The sequence below is a fragment of the Dreissena polymorpha genome, chromosome 3 (assembly GCF_020536995.1).
Source record: "Dreissena polymorpha isolate Duluth1 chromosome 3, UMN_Dpol_1.0, whole genome shotgun sequence".
Taxonomy (NCBI): domain Eukaryota; kingdom Metazoa; phylum Mollusca; class Bivalvia; order Myida; family Dreissenidae; genus Dreissena; species Dreissena polymorpha.
In genome coordinates this window covers 109,407,302-109,430,179 of record NC_068357.1, presented here as the reverse complement: position 1 = coordinate 109,430,179, position 22,878 = coordinate 109,407,302, and the positions used below count along the sequence as shown (strand labels likewise).

At 35.9% G+C, this 22,878-nt stretch overlaps 1 protein-coding gene and 2 long non-coding RNA genes across 5 annotated transcripts in view; 2 read left to right on the top strand and 1 right to left on the bottom strand.

Annotated features, from left to right (window-relative positions):
- The window catches only part of LOC127870969 (transcription factor 25-like), a 50,503-nt gene extending 30,289 nt beyond the window's left edge, over positions 1–20,214 (bottom strand). For 2 of the 3 annotated variants that reach the window (XM_052413576.1, XM_052413577.1), the window contains exon 1: positions 19,944–20,214. In XM_052413576.1, the coding sequence (XP_052269536.1) occupies positions 19,944–20,102 (159 nt within the window). In that variant the 5' untranslated portion in view covers positions 20,103–20,214. Of the gene's footprint in view, positions 1–19,038; positions 19,075–19,943 lie in introns of those variants that run through there. The other variant, XM_052413579.1, reaches the window with a different exon arrangement.
- LOC127870982 (uncharacterized) lies at positions 8,458–8,960 on the top strand. Its single transcript, XR_008045028.1, has 2 exons — positions 8,458–8,649; positions 8,812–8,960. It is a non-coding gene; the product is annotated as an uncharacterized LOC127870982 (long non-coding RNA).
- Positions 16,499–17,041, top strand: LOC127870983 (uncharacterized). The gene is made up of 2 exons (XR_008045029.1): positions 16,499–16,592; positions 16,882–17,041. It is a non-coding gene; the product is annotated as an uncharacterized LOC127870983 (long non-coding RNA).
- Positions 20,215–22,878: the final 2,664 nt, after the last annotated feature.

The following is a 22,878-nucleotide window of genomic DNA, read 5'->3' as shown; positions in this document are numbered from 1 at the left end:
TTTTGACCCAAGGGTCAGATCAAAATTCCAAATAGTGCAGGGTCGCACATATGCTCATAGCTACCTTCTGTGTAAGTTTCAGGGTTCTAGTGCTTATAGTGTAGGAGGAGATTGTGGCCAGGACGGACAGACAGATGGACAGACCGACGGCGGAGATAACCACAGTATCCCCACGCTTTTCAAAAAGCATGGGGATAAATATCCACGATGAGGAGATGAAATAATGCCTGTTCGTCTGTCTCAAAGCTTAAAATGTCAAGGTCATACAGGGTATTAAGAAGTTAAAGGTAAAAGGTAATTTGGCAAGCTTTCTCGAACTGTTGTGATTCATCAAGAGATTTCAAAATGACATACCAGAAATGTTCACCATGTGCAGATTGCACATAGCACGTAAAACCTGTCTTGCTAGCACAAAGGTCTTGCACACAAGAATTTTGACCTTTGCACAAAGTTCAAGGTCATACTTATTGGCATTTTTGACAATGGGCTTTACATAGTGTTTACAATAATCTAGTTAGAAATATTCATGAACTGGGGTATTGGTTCAAATTCGGGTTCGGGAAACCCATAACCAATGGAAGCAAGAGCTGTCAGAAGACAGCGCTCAACTTTTTGAGTGCTTGACAGTATAACGTAAGCTATCATGGGTAAATTGTTCATATTCAAAAAGGTCAAGATAATATAGTCATATTCTAACTGGTAGAGGACCATAATTGAAACATAATGATTGCTAATTTTTTAAAGAAGTGGGACATTACAGACGATTCTGAGTTCAGGTTTATTTTCCACAATCTATTGAACATTTGTAAAGACATAAAACAAACTAATAAGATTATATTTCAAGTTTGATAGCAATAGCTTGGGTGGGATGGTTGGACGGTCTTTCAAAAATAAAAAACCGGTAATAATAATAAATATTTGTGTTTTTTTTAACCATGTTTCAAAAAAAATAATTCTTTTGTGTGTGAGTGGGGGGGGGGGGGGGGGGTGAAGAGGGGGAATAATGTGGGGGAGTGGTCATTTATTAGATGATATTACTAAAATAAGACAAAACAAGAGCTGTGTTCCTGAAACACAATGCCCCATACTGCGCAGCTTTGAAGCCATATATTTGATCATTGACCTTAAAGGATGACCTTGACCTTTCACCACTCAAAATGTGCAGCTTCATGAGATACGCATGCCCATGCCAAATATGGAGATGCTATCTTTAAATTGCAAAATCTCACCTTTGTCCTTGAAGGATGACCTTGACCTTTCACTACTCAAAATGTGCAGCTCCATGAGATACGCATGCATGCCAAATATTGAGTTCTTATCTTCAATATTGCAAAATTTGACCTTTGACCTTGAAGAATGACCTTGACCTTTCACCACTCAAAATGTGCAGCTCCATGAGATACACATGCATGCCAAATAGCAAGTTGCTCACTTCAATATTGCAAAATTTGACCTTTGACCTTTAAGGATGACCTTGACTTTGACCTTTCACCACTTAAAATGTGCAGCTCCATGAGATACGCATGCATGCCAAATATCAAGTTGCTATCTCCAATATGACAAAATTTGACCTTTGACCTTCACATTGAAGAATGACCTTGACCTTGAACTTTCACCACTCAAAATGTGCAGCACCATGAGATACACATTCATGCCAAATATCAAGTTGCTATCTTAAATATTGCAAAATTTAACCTTTGACCTAGACCTTGAAGGACAACCTTGACTTTTACCTTTCACCACTCAAAATGCGCAGCTCCATGAGATAGGCATGCATGCCAAATATCGAATTGCTATCTTGAATATTACAAAAATTGACCTTGACCTTAAAGGATGACCTTGACCTTTTATTACTCAAATTGTGCAGCTCCATGAGATACGCATGCATGCCAAATATCAGGTTGCTAACTTCAATATTGCAAAATTTGACCTTGACCTTAAAGGATGACCATGACCTTACACCACTCAAAATGTGCAACTCCATGAGATGTGCATGCATGCCAAATATCGAGTTGCTATCTTCAATATTGCAAAATTTGACCTTTGACTTTGAAGGATGACCTTGAAATTTCACCACTCAAAATGTACAGCTCCATGAGATACACATGCATGCCAAATATCAAGTTGCTATCTTCAATATTGCAAAAGTTATGACCAATGTTAAAGTTTTCGGACAGACACACAGACTGACGGACAGTTCAACTGCTATGTGCCACCCTACTGGGGGCATAACAAAAGCTGTCAGAAAACAGCGTGCTCGACCATTTGCCTGTTTGACAGTATAACATAAGCCATCATGGGGAAATTGTTCATATTCAATAAGGTCAAGGTAATATAGTCATATTCTAAGTGGAAGAGGAACTTAATTGAAACATATTGATTGCTTATGTTTTAAAGAAGTTGTACTTTATAGAAGATTCTGAGTTCAAGTATATTTTCCACAATCTATTGAACATTTGTAAAGACATAAAACAAACTAATAAGATTTAATTTTAAGTTTGAAAGCAATAGCTTGGGTGGGATGGATGGACGGTCCTTCAAAAATGAAATAAATATTTGTGTGTGTTTTTATACCATGTTTCAAAACAAGGGCTGTTTGTAAAATATGCATGCCCCCCATATGGGCTGTCAGTTGTAGTGGCAGCCATTGTGTGAATACGGTTTTTGGCACTGTAACCTTGACCTTTGACCTAGTGACCTGAAAATCAATAGGGGTCATCTGCCAGTCATGATCAATGTACCTATGAAGTTTCATGATCCTAGGCGTAAGCTTTCTTGTGTTATCATCCGGAAACCATTTTACTGTGTCAAGTCACCGTGACCTGACATTTGACCTAGTGACCTGAAAGTCAATAGGGGTCATCTGCGAGTCATGTTCAATGTACCTATGAAGTTTCATGATCCTAGGTATAAGCGCTCTTGAGTTATCATTCGGAAACCATTTTACTATTTTGGGTCAGCGTGACCTTGACCTTTCACCTAGTGACCTGAAAGTCAATAGGGGTCATCTGCGAGTCATGATCAATGTATCTATGAAGTTTCTTGATCCTACGCAAAAGCGTTCTTGAGTTATCATCCGGAAACCATTTTACTATTTCGGGTCACCATGACCTTGACTTTTGACCAAGTGACCTGAAAATCAATAGGGGTCATCTGCGAGTCATGATCAATGTACCTATGAAGTTTCATGATCCTAGGCATAAGAGTTCTTGAGTTATCATCCTGACACCATTTTACAATTTCGGGTCACCGTGACCTTGACCTTTGACCTAGTGACCTCAAAATCAATAGGGGTCATCTGCGAGTCATGATCAATGTATCTATGAAGTTTCATGATCCTAGACACGTTCTTGAGTTATCATCCGGAAACCAGTTTACTATTTCGGGTCATCGTGATCGTGACCTTTGACTTAGTGACCTAAAAATCAAAAGGGGACAAAATAATACGATGGATGGTTTAGCAACTTAAAAATGTCAAAGGGCCATAACTCTCTAAATAAATGGTCTAACCAGAACCCACTAATAACATGCGCATCTCCTCAAGGTATTTAAGCTTCCCATAAAGCTTCATTGTATTCCAGTCAGTAGTTGGGAAGAAATAGCCCGGACAAGAATTGCACTATATGTACAGTTTATAGAAAATTTCAAAGGGCCATAACTCTGTGAAAAATCATCCGACCATAACCAGCTGATAATATGCACATCTCCTGTTGGTAGTGAAGCTTCCCATAAAGTTTCATTGAATTCCCTTAATAAGTTGCTGAGAAATAGCTCGGACAAGAATTGCACTATATGTACAATGGAAAATTTCAAAAGACCATAACTCTGTGAAAAATCATCCAAAGAGAACCGGCTGATAATATGCACATCTCCTCTTGGTAGTGAAGCTTCCCATAAAGTTTCATTGATTTCCGGTCATTAGTTGCTGAGAAATAGCCCGGACAAGAATTGCACTATATGTACAGTTAATGGAAAATTTCAAAGGGCCATAACTCTTCGAAAAATCATCCGACCAGAACCGGCTGATAATATGCACATCTCCTCTTGGTAGTGAAGCCTCCCATAAAGTTAAATTGAATTCCAGTCATAAATTGCTGAGAAATAGCCCGTACAAGAATTGCACTATATGTACAGTTAATGGAAAATTTCAAAGGACCATAACTCTGTGAAAAATCATCCGACCAAAACCCGCTGATAATATGCACATCTCCTCTTGGTAGTGAAGCTTCCCATAAAGTTTTATTGAATTACGGTCATTAGATGCTGACAAATAGCCTGGACAAAAATTGTGCATGGACGGACAGACACACTGACGGACGGACAGACGAAGCGGCAACTATATGCTCCCCCCCAAAAATTTTGGGGGAACATAATAATTTTTTTTGAATGGGGGGGGATGGGGTGGGGGTGGTGATGGGGTATAATTTGGGGAGTCGGTCACGTCATTTATTTATTGATATTTCCAAAATATGAAAAAAGGGGGGGGGGGGGTTAAGGGGTGGATCGTGGGGTAGGGTTTGGGTGGAGTCCATTGTGGTATGTCAGGTAAGTGTTGTTTTGTCAAAGTATGAATCAAATCTCATCATAAATAAAGAAGTTACAGCAATTTAAGCAAAATTTATCAAATTGTCCTTGAGTCAAGGTCATTAAAAGGTCAAGGTTAAATTGAACTTGCCAGGTACAGTACACTCATGATAATAAGAAAGTATTTGAAGTTTGAAAGCAATAGCCTTGATACTTTTGAAGCAAAGTGAATCTAAACACAAAATTTAACACAATATTCAAAGTTACTAAGTCAAAAAAGGGCCATAATTCCATTAAAATGCCAACAAGAGTTACACAACTTTTCCTGTACAGTCACCTAATGATAGTTAGCGAGTGTTCCAAATCTGAAAGCAATAGCTATGATACTTTAGGAGTAAAATGGACCAAAACACAAAACTTAACCAAATGTTAAATTATCCAAGTATAAAAGGGACCATAATTCTGTCAAATTGCCAGTCGGAGTAACATAACTTTGCCTGCACAGTCCCCTTATTATAGTTCGTAAGTGTTGCAAGTATGAAAGCAATAGCTTTGATACTTTAGGAATAATGTGGACCAAAACACAAAACTTTACCAAATGTTCAATTTTCTAAGTGAAAAAAGGGCCATAATTCTTACAAAATACATGATACAGTTGTATGCTCTTGTTTACAGATAGGGGTCACGTTGGAGTATGCAAAATATGAAAGCAATATGCCAAGGGATATAGAAAATATTTGAGGTGGTACGCAGACTTTAACATAGATTTATCAATAATATGCATATTCTAAGTAAAAAAGAGCCATAATTCTTACAAAATGCTTGATACAGTTGTCTGCTTTTGTTTATAGATTGGGGTCATGTTGGTAAAGAAGTATGCAAAATATAAAAGCAATATGTCAAGGGACATAGAAAATATTTGAGATGGTACGCAAACTTTAACATTTGTATGCTCACGCTAACGCTGACGCCGGGGTGAGTAGGATAGCTCCACTATATACATTTCATATATAAAAGTCGAGCTAAAAGAGAAAAAAATATTATTTTTTTTTGGGGGGAGGGGGGGGGGTTCTGGGAAGGGAAGTGTGGGATGGTTTGGGTGGAGTCCATTGCGGTATGTCAGGTATGTCAGGTAAGTGTTGTTTTTGTCAAAGAATGAATCAAATCTGATCCTAAATAAAGAAGTTATGGCAATATAAGCAAAATTTATTTACTTGACCTTGAGATTCAAGGTCTTTCAAAGGTCATATTCAAATTCAACTTGCCAGGTACAGTACTCTCATGATAGTAAGAAAGCATTTGAAGTTTGAAAGCAAAAGCCTTGATACTTGAGAAGTAAAGTGGATCTAAACACAAAATTTAACAAAATATTCAAAGTTACTAAGTCAAAAAGGGCCATAATTCCGTCAAAATGCCAACCAGAGTTATGCAACTTGTCTTGTACAGTCCCCTTATGATAGTAAGCGAGTGTTCCAAGTCTGAAAGCAATAGCTACATGTATGATACTTTATAAGTAAAATGGATCAAAACACAAAACTTAACCAAATTTTCAATTTTCTAAGTATAAAAGGGGCCATAATTCTGTCAAAATACCAGTCAGTTGCATAACATTGTCTGCACAGTCCCCTTATGATAGTTAGTAAGTGTTGCAAGTATGAAAGCAATAGCTTTGATACTTTAGGAATTAAGTGTACCTAAACACAAAACTAAACAAAATTTTCAATTTTCTTAGTATAAAAGGGGCATACCTCTAAAAATAATGCTGACAGAGTTATGCAACTTGACATACACAATTGTCTTGTTGCCATAAAGAAGTATTCCAAGTTTGAGTTATCTTTGATAGTGTACCTAAACACATAACTCTAACAAGAGCACCGCCTTGCGGGTGCAGACCGCTCATCTATTTTTCTTTTTAAAGGTGTAGGGACCTATCTTAATTTCAATCACAAAGGAGGGAGGAGTGGAGTGGAGAGGGTGTATAGTGTGGGGGTGTGGTCATTTATTACATTATCTTCCAAAAATGCAAAAATAATGAATTTTTTTATATTTTATTTTGAGGGGGGGGGGGGGGGGATTCTTGGGTGGGATATTTGGACGGAAATTCAAAAATAAAATAATAATAAAAACAAGGGACAAAATTGTCACAAAACCAGGTTTTCATTGTGAAAAAAAAATCTGATAAAGGGAGAAAACTCAAACTGAACTTTTGAAATGACCAAAAAAAATTAACCCCCTTTGTAAGTTTTTTTTTTTTTAAATCTATTTTTAGTCGTGGCGACCTTGACATTGGAGATATTTACGTGATTCTTTCGTGGGACACACCGTCCCATGATGGTGAACAAATGTGCCAAATGATTTTAAAATCTCACAATGAATGACATAGTTATGGCCAGGACAAGCTCATTTATGGCCATTTTTGACCTTTGAACTCAAAGTGTGACCTTGACCTTGGAGATATCGACGTAATTATTTCGCGCGACACACCGTCCAATGATGGTGAACAAATGTGCCAAATGATTTTAAAATCTGAGGATGAACGACATAGTTATGGCTCGGACAAGCTCATTTATGGCCATTTTTGACCTTTGAACTCAAAGTGTGACTGTCCGTCCGAAAAAAACTTTAACATTGGCCATAACTTTTTCACTTTTGAAGATAGCAACGTGATATTTGGCATGCATGTGTATCGCATGGAGCTGCACATTTTGAGTGGTGAAAGGTCAAGGTCATCCTTCAAGGTCAAATGTCAAATTTATGGTGTCTGTCCGTCCGAAAACTTTAACATTGGCCATAACTTTTTCAATATTGTAGATAGCAACTTGATATTTGGCATGCATGTGTATCTCATGGAGCTGAACATTTTAAGTGTTGAAAGGTGAAGGTCATCCTTCAAGGTCAAATGTCAAATATGTGGCGTCTGTCCGTCCGAAAACTTTAACATTGGACATAACTTTTTTAATATTGAAGATAGCAACTTGATATTTGGCGTGCATGTGTATCTCATGAAGATGCACATTTTAAGTGGTGGAAGTTCAAGGTCAAGGTCATCCTTCAAGGTCAATAAAAAATAATTTAAAGCGGTGTTTTCATGAAGCTGCACATTTTGAGTGGTGGAAGTTTAAGGTCATCCTTTAAGGTCGAGATCATCCTTCAAGGTCAAAGGTCAAAAAACAAATAAAACATTTCAAAGCGGCGTCATCATGAAGCTGCACATTTTGAGTGGTGGAAGTTCAAGGTCAAGGTCATTCTTCAAGGTCAAGGTCATCCTTCAAGGTCAAAGGTAAAAAAAAATTCAAAGCGGCGTTATCATGAAGCTGCACATTTTGAGTGGTGTAGGTTCATGGTCAAGGTCAATCCTTCAAGGTCAAGGTCATCCTTCAAGGTCAAATGTCAAACAAAATATATAAAAATTCAAAGCGGTGTTATCATGAAGCTGCACATTTTGAGTGGTGGAAGTTCAAGGTCAAGGTCATCCTTCAAGGTCAAGGTCATCCTTCAAGGTCAAAGGTCAAAAAATAAATAAATAATTTCAAAGCGGCGTTCTCATGAAGCTGCACATTTTGAGTGGTGGAAGTTCAAGGTCAAGGTCATTCTTCAAGGTTAAGGTCATCCTTCAAGGTCAAAGGTCAAAAAAATAATAATTTCAAAGCGGCGTTATCATGAAGCTGCACATTTTGAGTGGTGGAAGTTCAAGGTCAAGGTCATCCTTCAAGGTCAAGGCCATCCTTCATAGTCAAAGGTCAAAAAAATTATATTTTAAAGCGGCCTCCTCATAAAGCTGCACATTTTGAGTGGTGGAAGTTCAAGGTCAAGGTCATCCTTCAAGGTCAAAGGTAAAAAAAATATTCAAACATGGTTAAAAAACACAAATACTTATTAACCAGGTTTTCCGAAGGAAAAAACTGGTTATTAGATTGGCGAATGCGGGCGGGCGGGCGGGCTGGCTGGCTGGCGGGCTGGCTGGCTGGCGGGCTGGCGGAATAAGCTTGTCCGGGCCATAACTATGTCGTTCATTGTCAGATTTTAAAATCATTTGGCACATTTGTTCACCATCATTGGACAGTGTGTCGCGCGAAATAATTACGTCGATATCTCCAAGGTCAAGGTCACACTTTGAGTTCAAAGGTCAAAAATGGCCATAAATGAGCTTGTCCGAGCCATAACTATGTCGTTCATCCTCAGATTTTAAAATCATTTGGCACATTTGTTCACCATCATTGGACGGTGTGTCGCGCGAAATAATTACGTCGATATCTCCAAGGTCAAGGTCACACTTTGAGTTCAAAGGTCAAAAATGGCCATAAATGAGCTTGTCCTGGCCATAACTATGTCATTCATTGTGAGATTTTAAAATCATTTGGCACATTTGTTCACCATCATGGGACGGTGTGTCCCACGAAAGAATCACGTAAATATCTCCAATGTCAAGGTCGCCACGACTAAAAATAGATTTAAAAAAAAAAAAAACTTACAAAGGGGGTTAATTTTTTTGGTCATTTCAAAAGTTCAGTTTGAGTTTTCTCCCTTTATCAGATTTTTTTTTCACAATGAAAACCTGGTTTTGTGACAATTTTGTCCCTTGTTTTTATTATTATTTTATTTTTGAATTTCCGTCCAAATATCCCACCCAAGAATCCCCCCCCCCCCTCAAAATAAAATATAAAAAAATTCATTATTTTTGCATTTTTGGAAGATAATGTAATAAATGACCACACCCCCACACTATACACCCTCTCCACTCCACTCCTCCCTCCTTTGTGATTGAAATTAAGATAGGTCCCTACACCTTTAAAAAGAAAAATAGATGAGCGGTCTGCACCCGCAAGGCGGTGCTCTTGTTAGAGTTATGTGTTTAGGTACACTATCAAAGATAACTCAAACTTGGAATACTTCTTTATGGCAACAAGACAATTGTGTATGTCAAGTTGCATAACTCTGTCAGCATTATTTTTAGAGGTATGCCCCTTTTATACTAAGAAAATTGAAAATTTTGTTTAGTTTTGTGTTTAGGTACACTTAATTCCTAAAGTATCAAAGCTATTGCTTTCATACTTGCAACACTTACTATCATAAGGGGACTGTGCAGACAATGTTATGCAACTGACTGGTATTTTGACAGAATTATGGCCCCTTTTATACTTAGAAAATTGAAAATTTGGTTAAGTTTTGTGTTTTGATCCATTTTACTTATAAAGTATCATACATGTAGCTATTGCTTTCAGACTTGGAACACTCGCTTACTATCATAAGGGGACTGTACAAGACAAGTTGCATAACTCTGGTTGGCATTTTGACGGAATTATGGCCCTTTTTGACTTAGTAACTTTGAATATTTTGTTAAATTTTGTGTTTAGATCCACTTTACTTCTCAAGTATCAAGGCTTTTGCTTTCAAACTTCAAATGCTTTCTTACTATCATGAGAGTACTGTACCTGGCAAGTTGAATTTGAATATGACCTTTGAAAGACCTTGAATCTCAAGGTCAAGTAAATAAATTTTGCTTATATTGCCATAACTTCTTTATTTAGGATCAGATTTGATTCATTCTTTGACAAAAACAACACTTACCTGACATACCTGACATACCGCAATGGACTCCACCCAAACCATCCCACACTTCCCTTCCCAGAACCCCCCCCCTCCCCCCAAAAAAAAATAATATTTTTTTCTCTTTTAGCTCGACTTTTATATATGAAATGTATATAGTGGAGCTATCCTACTCACCCCGGCGTCAGCGTTAGCGTGAGCATACAAATGTTAAAGTTTGCGTACCATCTCAAATATTTTCTATGTCCCTTGACATATTGCTTTTATATTTTGCATACTTCTTTACCAACATGACCCCAATCTATAAACAAAAGCAGACAACTGTATCAAGCATTTTGTAAGAATTATGGCTCTTTTTTACTTAGAATATGCATATTATTGATAAATCTATGTTAAAGTCTGCGTACCACCTCAAATATTTTCTATATCCCTTGGCATATTGCTTTCATATTTTGCATACTCCAACGTGACCCCTATCTGTAAACAAGAGCATACAACTGTATCATGTATTTTGTAAGAATTATGGCCCTTTTTTCACTTAGAAAATTGAACATTTGGTAAAGTTTTGTGTTTTGACTTTATAAAAAAACTTTCACTAACGGCAACAACGGGGCGAGTAGTATAGCTCTCATTTTTCTTCGAAAAGTCGAGCTAAAAAGTATATTTCTGTATTTTTCCCAAATGGGACCTTCAAATTCCCAATTGAAGATTTTCACACAAAAAACATTTTTTTTTCTAAATTCATCATTTAATTAATTGCAAATCCAATTCTTTAAGTTGAACTTTAATACATTAATTTTAATATTGAAATCACTTATATTCTAAATTTTAAGTATTTGTTAGCAAAAAAATCAACAACACTTATTTCCCATTTCAGTCAATATGATGCTGTTTTTCCCAATGCTCAGGGACCGGTCCCCATTCCCAAAATAGTGGGAAAAAAACACTGGGTATTGAATCATTTGTTCAAAACTTTTTTAGTGAAAGTTTTGGTGTATTATTTTTATTTCAATAAGACACAAAGTGAATACACCTTTTGTTGTTATGTGCAGCTACTCTCCCAATCAGACTCAGTACGATTATCTTTAAGTGATTCAATCAATCCATATTTATTCTGCTCAATATTTCCTTAAATGACATAAGGCACTGTTTACCAGCTGCTTTACGGCAGTCGTGATTTCAATACTGCTGAACGAAAAATGCTGACAGCCCCAAAGTGGCTTGTGAAGGTGATAATTAACTGGGATAAGGGGGGTGTGGTTGCAAGTTAACTAATTGGACATCTGTTTTATTGCTTCAGATATAAGACAACCTTGAAATAGACCAACTTTGCACTAAGTGTTATACAAATCAGGTTAAGGATGGTTAGGCTGACAACCATAACAATCAAAAAGATAATTGATTGATTTTTAAAAACTCGCAGTGATAAGTTAAACATTTTACATTGATGGGTGCTATATAAATGTGATATAGTTTTTCTGATTTACTCGTCAAAATGGCAAGTTCAGAGTGTATAAAGCATAGTAAAAAGCAAAGGTTAATTTCAGAATTAGATGATTTTGAGGCTCCTTCAAAAATGCCCACAAAAAATATATATTTACCAGCTATCAGAAATTTCAAAGACAGTTGGAAATCATAATTTCTGTTCCTTCAATAGTATTCCAAACACAAAATCAATACTGTGTGAATTCTGTATACCCGGTATACTCAAAGCTAAGCAATTCATTCAATATGGGATGAACTGCATTGAAAAAGGAGAATGTTGTTAAGCACCTGAAAACTAAAGATGAGATTTACTTTGTACATAAATACTAAGCTTATTTCACTGTGCTGTGTTTGGGGCACTATAGTGTAAGGTAGTATAACACATGTATTTCATTTATATGCTTGAAATGAATTGATTACTGATATTATTGATATTGATTACTGATATTTTAATATTATATGTCCTTTCTTGTTTTATCAGATCACCAGAAAGCTGCTGAAGCAACCATACTGTGGCGACATATGCAGACTGCTTATTTAATGTTCTTTTATTACATAAACTTGTTAAATGTGTTGTTATTAAATAAATTTAATAAGTCTCATATTACTTAGTCCTTCTTAAAATTATAATATATTGCCGGGTAGGAGGTCCTATAATCATGCAGCCTTTGTGGGCCCGGACTGATCATTTCCGGCCCAAAAATAAAAATGATTATTAAAGACAACAAGAGTGCCAAACTGTCACAAGATACGCCCGTTCGAAGTTTTTGGACACCATGCTCAATGCTTGAAATGCACTAAGTGACCTCGAGACCTAGTTATTGACCCGGCATGACCCATATTTAAACTTGACCTAGATATCATTTAGTATAACATCTGACTAAATTTGGTGAAGATCATATGAAAACTACTTCAATAAGAGAGCGGACACCATGCTAAATACTTGAAATGCAATATGTGACCTTGTGACCTCGTTTTTGACCCTGCATGACCCATATTCCAACTTGACCTACATATCATCTAGACACAACTTCTGACCAAATTTGGTGAAGATCGGGTGAAATCTACTTCAATTAGAAAGCAGACACCATGCTAAATCCTTGAAATGCACTAAGTGACCTCGTGACCTAGTTTTTGACCCGGCATGACCCATATTTGAACTTGACATAGATATTGTCTAGACACAACTTCTGACCAAGTTTGGTGAAGATCGGATGAAAACTATTTAAATTAGAGAGCGGACACTGCTGTGGACGCCGTCCGCCTAGGGTGAAACTATAATACGTCCCGTTTTTAAAAACGGGCGTATAAAAATATTGCATGTGTTAATCGGTTGCATGTCTCCAATCAGACCTGACTGATATATAATCTATATACTACCTCTGACCAAGTTTGGTGAATTCAACTTGAACTAGAGCTTTGTCACTGAATGTGACTTATACCCCCATACCACTTTGACGCAGGATAAAAAGTTGTTTAAAAAGTTTCGGATGAATACAATTTGAATTAGAGTCCGGACAAAGTGGCGCCGTTGAAAATGCACTAATTGACCCTATGACCTAGTTCTTGACCCGACATGACCCATATTCGAACTTGACCTAGATATCAACTAGATGCAACTACTGACCAAGTTTGGTAAAGATCGGATGAATACAATTTGAATAAGAGTCCGGACAAAGTGGCGCTGTTGAAAATGGACTAATTGACCCTATGACCTAGTTTTTTACCTGGCATGACCCATATTCGAACTTGGCCTAGATATCAACTAGATGCAACTACTGACCAAGTTTGGTGAAGATAAGATTTATACAATTTGAATTAGAGTCCGGACAAAGTAAAATGCACTAATTGACCCTTTGACCTAGTTTTTGACCCAGCATGACCCATATTCGGACTTGACCTAGATATCAACTAGATGCAACTACTGACCAAGTTTGGTGAAGATCGGATGAATACAATTTGAATTAGAGTCCGGACAAAGTGGCGCCGTTGAAAATGCACTAATTGACCCTATGACCTAGTTTTTGACCCGGCATGACCCATATTCGAACTTGGCCTATATATCAACTAGATGCAACTGCTGACCAAGTTTGGTGAAGATCGGATGAATACAATTTGAAATAGAGTCCGGACAAAGTGGCCCCTTTGAAAATGCACTTATTGACCCTATGACCTAGTTTTTGACCCGGCATGACCCATATTCGAACTTGGCCTAGATATCAACTAGATGCAACTGCTGACCAAGTTTGGTGAAGATCGGATGAATACAATTTGAATTAGAGTCCGGACAAAGTGATGCCTTCCGCCCGCCGCCCGCCCGCCAAGGGGTTTCACATAATACGTCCCGTATTTTATACGGGCGTATAAAAATGATATTTTTAAACAATATTATATTATTTAATACTAAAACTTTTTAATATCATCATTTATTAATGTCACTGACAAATTATGAAACTTTTTTTTTTTTTACTTCTGACAGCTTCATAATATGTATTCCATTTAGAGCAAGTTAATAATTTAATTAAATACTTGTTTCTATGTTTGTATATTTAATTAATGTTATGTTATGAAACTGTATTGTAACTCTGGTGTTGATGTTGTCAGTTTGAGGGAATGTCGCAATGACCTCTGTTTACAGTCTGCTTGCTTAAGAATTAATCCGATAAATTGTGAACCAAAACATATATGGTTGTCAATTTTGATTCCCTTTGCAGAGTGTACTTATTATTGATAACCAGGGATCATATTTTTTTCGGTTTTGTCGGTTCTAGACCGATTGGGGTCGTGAAAGACCGATTGAAAATCCCAAACAGTCGGTCCGATTCTATTTGCTATTAAAATTCCCATGTCATGAAATCGATTACACAGTGTATATGCTAACACACCCTTGTGACATTCTTATCTCGATTAGGTGTGATAAATTATTCGCTGCAGTCTCTAAACCGGTCAGGACCGGTTTATTGCACGTCAGACCAAGAATCAAAAACTTATGAACAGCGGATTAAAAACGCATCCGAAAAGACGCGACAGAATGCACGCGCTGTAACTAAACAAAACATGCCGATACATTTTCCACCAGCGTAATAATCCGGTAATATAATTATGAATGAAAGTCGCGGCTCTGATCGACAGAACAGCCGATAGTTATTTTTATGGGCGGAACTTCACTTAAAATAGTACACAAGAAAAATAATATACATTTAATAAATCTTAAGTAAAACCGTGTTAGAATCGAAATAATTCGTGTACTTTATACTTTGTTGTTGAATAACTCACGACCGGAAAATTAGATGCGTGGTTTCAAATGCTTCGCTCTCGTGATTAAATCCCTACGCATCTAAACTATCGGACGTGGGTTTTTTGACAACAAATTATTTCTTAATTATTTGGTTTGTTGTTGTCAGTAGCCAACTTACGCACAGACATTTGTTTGGTTTAGTGCATGTTTGTAAGATATTATCAAGTCGACAACAATTTAAAACATCGGTATAGTCTTACACAGATTAATAATATTGACAACGATGAAAAAAGTCTGATAAAACAGCACACGAAACAACAATGAAATACCAAATGATAAAACCAGTTGAGAAAACTCGTTCCGTACAAAAATGCTTAAGGGAATTTTACTTGTACATGTATTATACCACCTTCATGAATGGAAAAATCAATGGTATATATTTTAACGTAATTTGTCATGATTTCGGATACACATTTTCGGATACTTTTCCCCGTTTATATCCGGACCGATTGATGTTTCCGGAAAATATGATCCCTGTTGATAACATAGTGTGTTATTCTCTTTGACGACGCGGCACAAATCTTCAAAACTGTGTATGCACTTACGTCATTCAGAACATGCAACCAATGAAAAGGCGTTTTACATTCTTGGAGTATTCATCATTACTTCGGTAAACTTAAACACCAGAGAAGCAGTATAAAAGGGCCACAAACTCACAAAATGTCTACTTTTCAGTTACACACCAGAAAACAAAAATGATTATTTTCAAAATATTTAAGTTTGTATTTATTTTTTTTCAATGAAATTTGTCATATATATACTTCAGTATACAAACAATATGCATGTGTAATTTGGTGGTTGTAGGTTATATACTTAGTTGTTATTGACTAACAGAAAAAAGTTTGATGTTGTCTGCTTGAAATTCAAATTTCCCTGAAAATGCATAGCACCGCCCACTTGAAAGGTTATGAACTTCTCTCAGCCAATAGCTAGTGGATGACTCAAATCAAGTTTACATGTAAACAGATTCAACACTATACCAAATTGCTGTTTGCTCAAACATGTGTTTCTGTTTATAAACACTCTAATGTTATCAGCAAATCACTGGCAGATAAACCCAGCCCACTAGTTAATGTAAGTTAACATTTTACCACCGCAAAATCAAGCGAGATCCAGCTTTTTAATTTAGCCTTGAAGCTTTTCCGAAAAAAAAAGCTTATGGAATTGCGTTTTTTTGCCATATTTTTATTACCGAAACAATGTCTTGTAATATAAGAATCATTTTAGGATTTTCCAAATTATTATTGGAAAAATCCGAGGACTGACGGTATTTCAGAAAGACTGCTATTACTAAATAAACTTATTCAATGTGATGTTATTAAATCAACTTATTAAAAATATGGTACAAAGCATGGTTTTTGTTTGTTTAATTTAATATGATCTTATTTGCCCAAATTTGGCAACAACTTTTTAAAATCGGCAAAAGTAAGTGGCGACTACCTTTTAAAGCCCACAAGGAACCCTGAACAGAAGAAAAATACTGATAATGACTGATGAACCAACAACCATGTTAATCACTTTACCAACAACCATGTTAATCACTTGACTGAAATATTTAGGGCCAAGAAAAATGACTGGAATTCACAATTGACCTTTTCGACATTATTTTAAGGGAGACAACTCTGAGTGGATTTAGTGAGGTCGGGGGGTACTCGATCAGCTACTGCAGTGCGTCTGCATACAGTTCTGTGTTGATGCAATTATAATTTCCCAATAATTTGCAGATATAACTTATATGGTATGATTTTTTGTGTAATTTGTTATTAGCTTAGTATCTTTGATTTAATTGTCGTTCATGTTTATGCTTTATTTCGATTTTAAAGTAGGTAAAAACGAAACATGCCAAAAGCAGGTGGGGAATGGAAAAATATCTTATTTGTTAAGTTTGGGCAAATTAGAAGTTTGATGACATTTGGTAAAATACTTTTCTTTAAAAAGAACAATTATTTTAAAACAGATAACTTTGCTGTCTTTAAATGTTATTGAATGGTTTATTGTTATAACTTATAAAAACCTTTTTTTTTCAGGAATATCACAGTGTCAACAGAAACTGGGATACTGTATCTCATTCTGCATCAAGCTCAAGACTTCTACACCTGGAATTTTATTAACTCTTGCAATTAATATTATACATCATCACAGTTACATGACTATGTTCTTTGAAAAAAATAAAATAAAGATACTTTAGATGTGTGTCTACTTCATACCCTTACATTAAAAAATATCCTACACATTCAGAAATATATTAAATTGGATGTTGGATTAAGTTTCTACACATCCAATGTTGTCATTTAATCATTTAACATAACATGTGATGTGTTGACCTGAAAATTAACACTGCTAAGAAAACATTTACTTCGAATTAAAATAAGTGTCCCTTGTCAAATATCCATTGGCTAAATATTCATATGGGTGAAACTTTCACCTGCATCACAGTCATCCTTAACTGGTTGTGTGTTGGGCTATCCCAATTAACTACCCGTCATGGCAGATTTGTTCAAAGCAAGACAAGTATCAATGTTTGAAGAATTATTATTGCTTTTACAGTCTTGACGCTTACCCCTAGCCAGACAGCCTGGGGCTAGTGATATGTATTAAATTTGGGCTATTAAAATTTCCAGATTCATATAGTCGGGCTAGTGGGTATTTTAATCTGTTCTATTAAATTTAATGCATACAGATTCGGGCTGCCGCTAGTTGTTCAAAAATGCTCAAGTGAAGACTGCTTGTATATGCTGGTTAGTCTGAGACATTCCAACAAGCAATAACTGTGACACTCCAAAAACTTGCTCATTAAAGTGTGTGTATGTGCAGGAGCTTGTGTGTGTGTTTGATACAAGCTCATCTAAAAAAACTGATTCACTATTTAGTTTTTAACCTTATAGAAGTAAAACCTGACTGTAAAATGTTTACTTTCATTGTAAAGATTTTGTTGTTGGGATGAAATATTATAAATTGTAATCCCTATGATTAACACAGAAAACATTAACCAAACGCTAATTCCTGTTGATGTAGCAGAGCCAAAAGACCTTGAAGTATAGATGGTTAATGGATGATGTTCCTTATGATAGTACTAGAAGGTACTAGTGGGTTTGTCTTTTTGGATACATCTTATAGTATATTTAATTTTTTTCATTAATAAAATGGGTTAACTTAGTAATCCTGCTCAGTGGTTGAATCTTCAGGAAATGTTAACATAAGCACATACATTGTATTTGATACATGTATGACGGTGACCCTCAACTGCAATTTTGGTTACAGACGGGGTAGCCTAAGGTGTAATTATTTCTAAGAGATGAACCCGATTTGAGGCTTAAACTTACCAACCCATGAGTGAGTCAGAGATCAGCACTCTACCGGTTTAGCTGGCCAGGGTAAGCTTGGAATTGGGGACTTACTTTTGCTTAATAATGATCTTAAATAATATTATAGTTGTTAACAATTTGATTTTTATGTATTTTAAAAGCACAACAAGTTAGGCTTGCATCATAACTAATAAAAATATATAGATTATTATACAATTTACAAATCAAACATATTTAACAATAAAGTAGTCTTATGTGCACTGAAATGTGCAAATACCTATTGGTTTTTATTTCTGAAAATTTAGAAAAATGAGCTAATATAATAAAATGTTTATTTTTTAATATGTGGGTGGGTTTAAATGTACTTGCACTAAAAACATACATGCCATAATTTTTCAGACCAAATCCGGGACATTGGGTTAAATTGTCCGGGACTTTTGCCGATTTTCCGGGACATGTATAAAATGTAGCGATATTTATAGACATACGCATTTTTGGTAAGTTTTTTTTGTTTCGCATCGTAAATTGCAAAATTTCGAAAGCCTATCCGAAATATACTTGATCTATTAACTTCAAATTAAACATTACTTCTTCCGTTACTAGATACAAGCCACGTGTTTTCAGTGTAAGCGTTCTAAACATAGATGGTGACGTCACTGCGTTATTGTTATTAAGACCAGTGTGTAACGCGTAGTTGTTGATACACTTTATTCATTTATAACGTTTATATAATAAAAAATACAACAATACAGTACCGTTAGATCGTCAACTCAAATCAATTCACAATACATACAACCAATCACAATAAAACAAATACAACAAAACAGTACCGGTAGATCTTCAACTTAAAATCCGAACAGTCACACATTAGTTACACACTTGTTTCGCTGCTACACACATTTCACTCGTGATCTTAGTGTCGAAGCACGCTGTCTTTTTGTTGAATGACGTAGTAGATTAAAGTCAATTAACAACCACATTAAACAATGCCGCCTTTTTGGTTTGACCACTAACGTGAGACAATCGATATGATAACAGGACCCCTGTTTATTGATCGATTCTGACACGTAGCATACTCTGCCTATTCGGGTAGGCATTGTCATTGAGACGCTGCAGATATACACAGATTCGAGGTGCAGTTAAGCCTAAGATAAGGTACATGTATATATGGATTTTGTAAATTCCGGGACATTTGACAGATTTCCGGGACAGCAGGACAAGTTCTTCATTTCCGGGACTGTCCCGGACAATCCGGGACGTATGGCATGTATGCTAAAAAATTATAATAGTCAAGGGTTGCTTTAATTTCTGACAGGTTTCTGCACACAGTACAGTAATTAAGGTATGATTTTGTTATTTTTGTCAGTAGTTAATTACGGCGCCGTTAATTACAATGGTACTGAACTATTATTGAGCAGATGGTCGTTGAACGTTATAATAGAAATAATGATTGTTTTTATTAGTAATAAATCTGCAATTTATCGCTTTTATTCTATTTATAAAGTCAATATAGCGGATAGGTAAGGTGTGTCATGTAGAGTGAATACTGGCAGAACCCCCCCCCCCCAACCCTAAATCTTGCGTTATCTCGGCAGTCTCGTTACGCGTGATTTAACAATGTCGAAATCGTTAATAACAAGATTATTTGTTATGAATGATAAATCTTTTTTAGGTTAAGATACATAGGTTTTACCAAAAGGGTTTATTAAATTATTATTTCACAGTACGTCAATAAATGTAAATATAGCTACAAGCTAAGATTACTTTTAATATGTATAACTTACTAAATCGTACAAATTTTCCACTTTGGCCTTTTTCTTAGTTTTTGATATTCGACTTTTCGCCACATAGCCAGCTGCTTCATCGTCGTCGCTCTCAATTTCAGGGACATTTAAGTTTTCCCGGTCATCACCATGCAGTTTGCGTAAAGTTCTCATGGACATTTTTATTTTTTACAATTTTTAGTTTGATATATGTATAAAATACGTAGATTTAAATAAAATACCGTGGAAATTGCAACAGGACTAGAAACAGGAAGTTGTTTGATGGTCGTGTTGTTTATCGCGATTCTACTGTCCTTTACTTTAATCGATTAAATCTTGCAAATCGGTGGCTAGATACTACTAGGGATCTATTTGTTTGTATAGGTCATTGATATTACTTATGTCATAAGACATGCGTACAGTTCAGATCAATTTGTTGTGTATAACTGGTGTAGTAAATACATTCAATTGTCTAAAGAAATATAGTCGTTGGTATTTCTTTATCAAATGCCAAGGGTACTGAAAATGCAGGAATCTACCGGAATCTACCAAATTAATCAAAATAACACCAAAATCTATTATTGAAAGTTATATTAACTGTATATTTAGATAATTTACATTAAGATACCACAAATAATTAAATTTATTAATTCTCTTCGTTGAATACATCAACAAACAAATATAGAACATGCTGTAGTGCCGGTGACCATCTGGTTACACACCCCCATGCAGAGTTGGCACCCAGATTGCGACACGTACATGCGGCCGGGTCATGCTGCTTGATGTGGAGACGTGCGACCAATCTGATGGAGGCTGATGCTTGCTGGGAGCGTTCTCGATGACCCTGGCCTCTTCCTACCCAGACCGCTGACGTGAGTAGATGTGTTGCCCTGAGGTGAGTATTGCCAGGAGGAAAAGTGTGGACCTGTGACCCGGAGCCTGTGACTGTGAGCCTGTGCTTAAGATAGTATACTTGTATTGAATTGTATTTGCCCCCAGGCCCAATTTATACCATTGTCCCTGATGAGATACGTTTTATGTTTATATGCAATAAACCCAAGAAAAGCTAACCGGGGAGTGAACACTTTAATGCAAATAATTGTACATCCATAAAGAAGCTATACGTAGAACAAGAGCTGTCAGAAGACAGCGTGCTCAACTTTTCGAGTGCTTGACAGTATAACGTAAGCCATCATGGGGAAATGATTTAAAAGAAGTGGTACATTATAGACGATTTTGAGTTCAGGTATATTTTCCACAATCTATTGAACATTTTTTTTTTGGAGGGGGGGGGGTTCTGGGGTGGGGCGTGGGGGATAGTTTGTGTGGAGTCCATTGTGGTATGTCAGGTAAGTGTTGTTTTGTCAAAGTATCAATCAAATCTGATCCTTAATAAAGAAGTTATGGCAATTTAAGCTAAATTTATTTATTTGACCTTGAAATTCAAGGTCATTCAAAGGTCAAGGTCAAATTCAACTTGCCCTCATGATAGTTAGAAAGTATTTGAAGTTTGAAGAAATAGCCTTGATAATTTAGAAGTAAAATGCATCTAAACACAAAATTTAACAAAATATTCAAAATTACTAAGTCAAAAAAGGACCATAATTCCATCAAAATGCCAACCAGAGTTATGCAACTTGTCCTGGACAGTCTCCTGATGATAGTTAGCGAGTGTTCCAAGTCTGAAAGCAATAGCTATGATACTTTAGGAGTAAAATGGACAAAAACACAAAACTTAAACAAATTTTCAATTGTCTAAGTATAAAAGGGGCCATAATTATGTCAAAATGCCAGTCAGAGTTACATAACTTTGCCTGCACAGTCCCCTTATGATAGTTAGAAAGGGATGCAAGTATGAAAGCAATAGCTTTGATACTTTAGGAATAAAGTGAACCTAAACACAAAACATGACGAATTTTCAATTTTTTTAACTATAAAAAGGGGCATAACTCTAAAAATAATTGCTGACAGAGTTATGCACCTTGACCAAAACAATTGTCCTGTTGCCATAAAGAAGTATTCCAAGTTTGAGTTAATTATCTTTGATAGTGTTAAAGTTATTTGACTTTATAAAAAACTTTAACCAACACCGACGCGGGGGCGAGTAGTATTGCTCTCATATTTCTTCGAAAAGTCGAGCTAATAAAATGGATATAAACCTACATTGAGTTGATTTACCATGTGCCCCCACTCCCACACCCACTATATATACATATACATATAAATGAAATACTTCAGGTAAATAGTATATAATTGTACATAATTTATAACTTTTAATATAAACAACATTTACACATGTCCATACATACATTCATAAATAATTCTATATGATTATACAATAATGTTATAAATGTTTATCGCGCTATTTCATGAAGAATGAACACGCATATTCAAGTGGCTTTACAGTGTCAAAATCTAAGATTTTGGCATGTATTGAAGCTTGTTATTAAATGCTTTAAATGCTTTATATTGATAAATTTAAACATTTGAACTGAAAATCTCCTGTAAAAAAAACAAGAATATAATTTAAAACAAGGGACAAAATTGTCACAAAACCAGGTTTTCATTGTGAAAAAAAAATCTGATAAAGGGAGAAAACTGAAACTGAACTTTTGAAATGAACAAACAAAATTAACCCCCTTTGTAAGTTGGTTTAAAAAAAAAATCTATTTTTAGTCGTGGCGACCTTGACATTGGAGATATTGACGTGATTCTTTTGTGCGACACACCGTCCCATGATGGTGAACAAATGTGCCAAATGATTTTAAAATCTCACAATGAATGACATAGTTATGGCCAGGACAAGCTCATTTATGGCCATTTTTGACCTTTGAACTCAAAGTGTGACCTTGACCTTGGAGATATCGACGTAATTATTTCGCGCGACACACTGTCCAATGATGGTGAACAAATGTGCCAAATGATTTTAAAATCTGACAATGAACGACATAGTTAT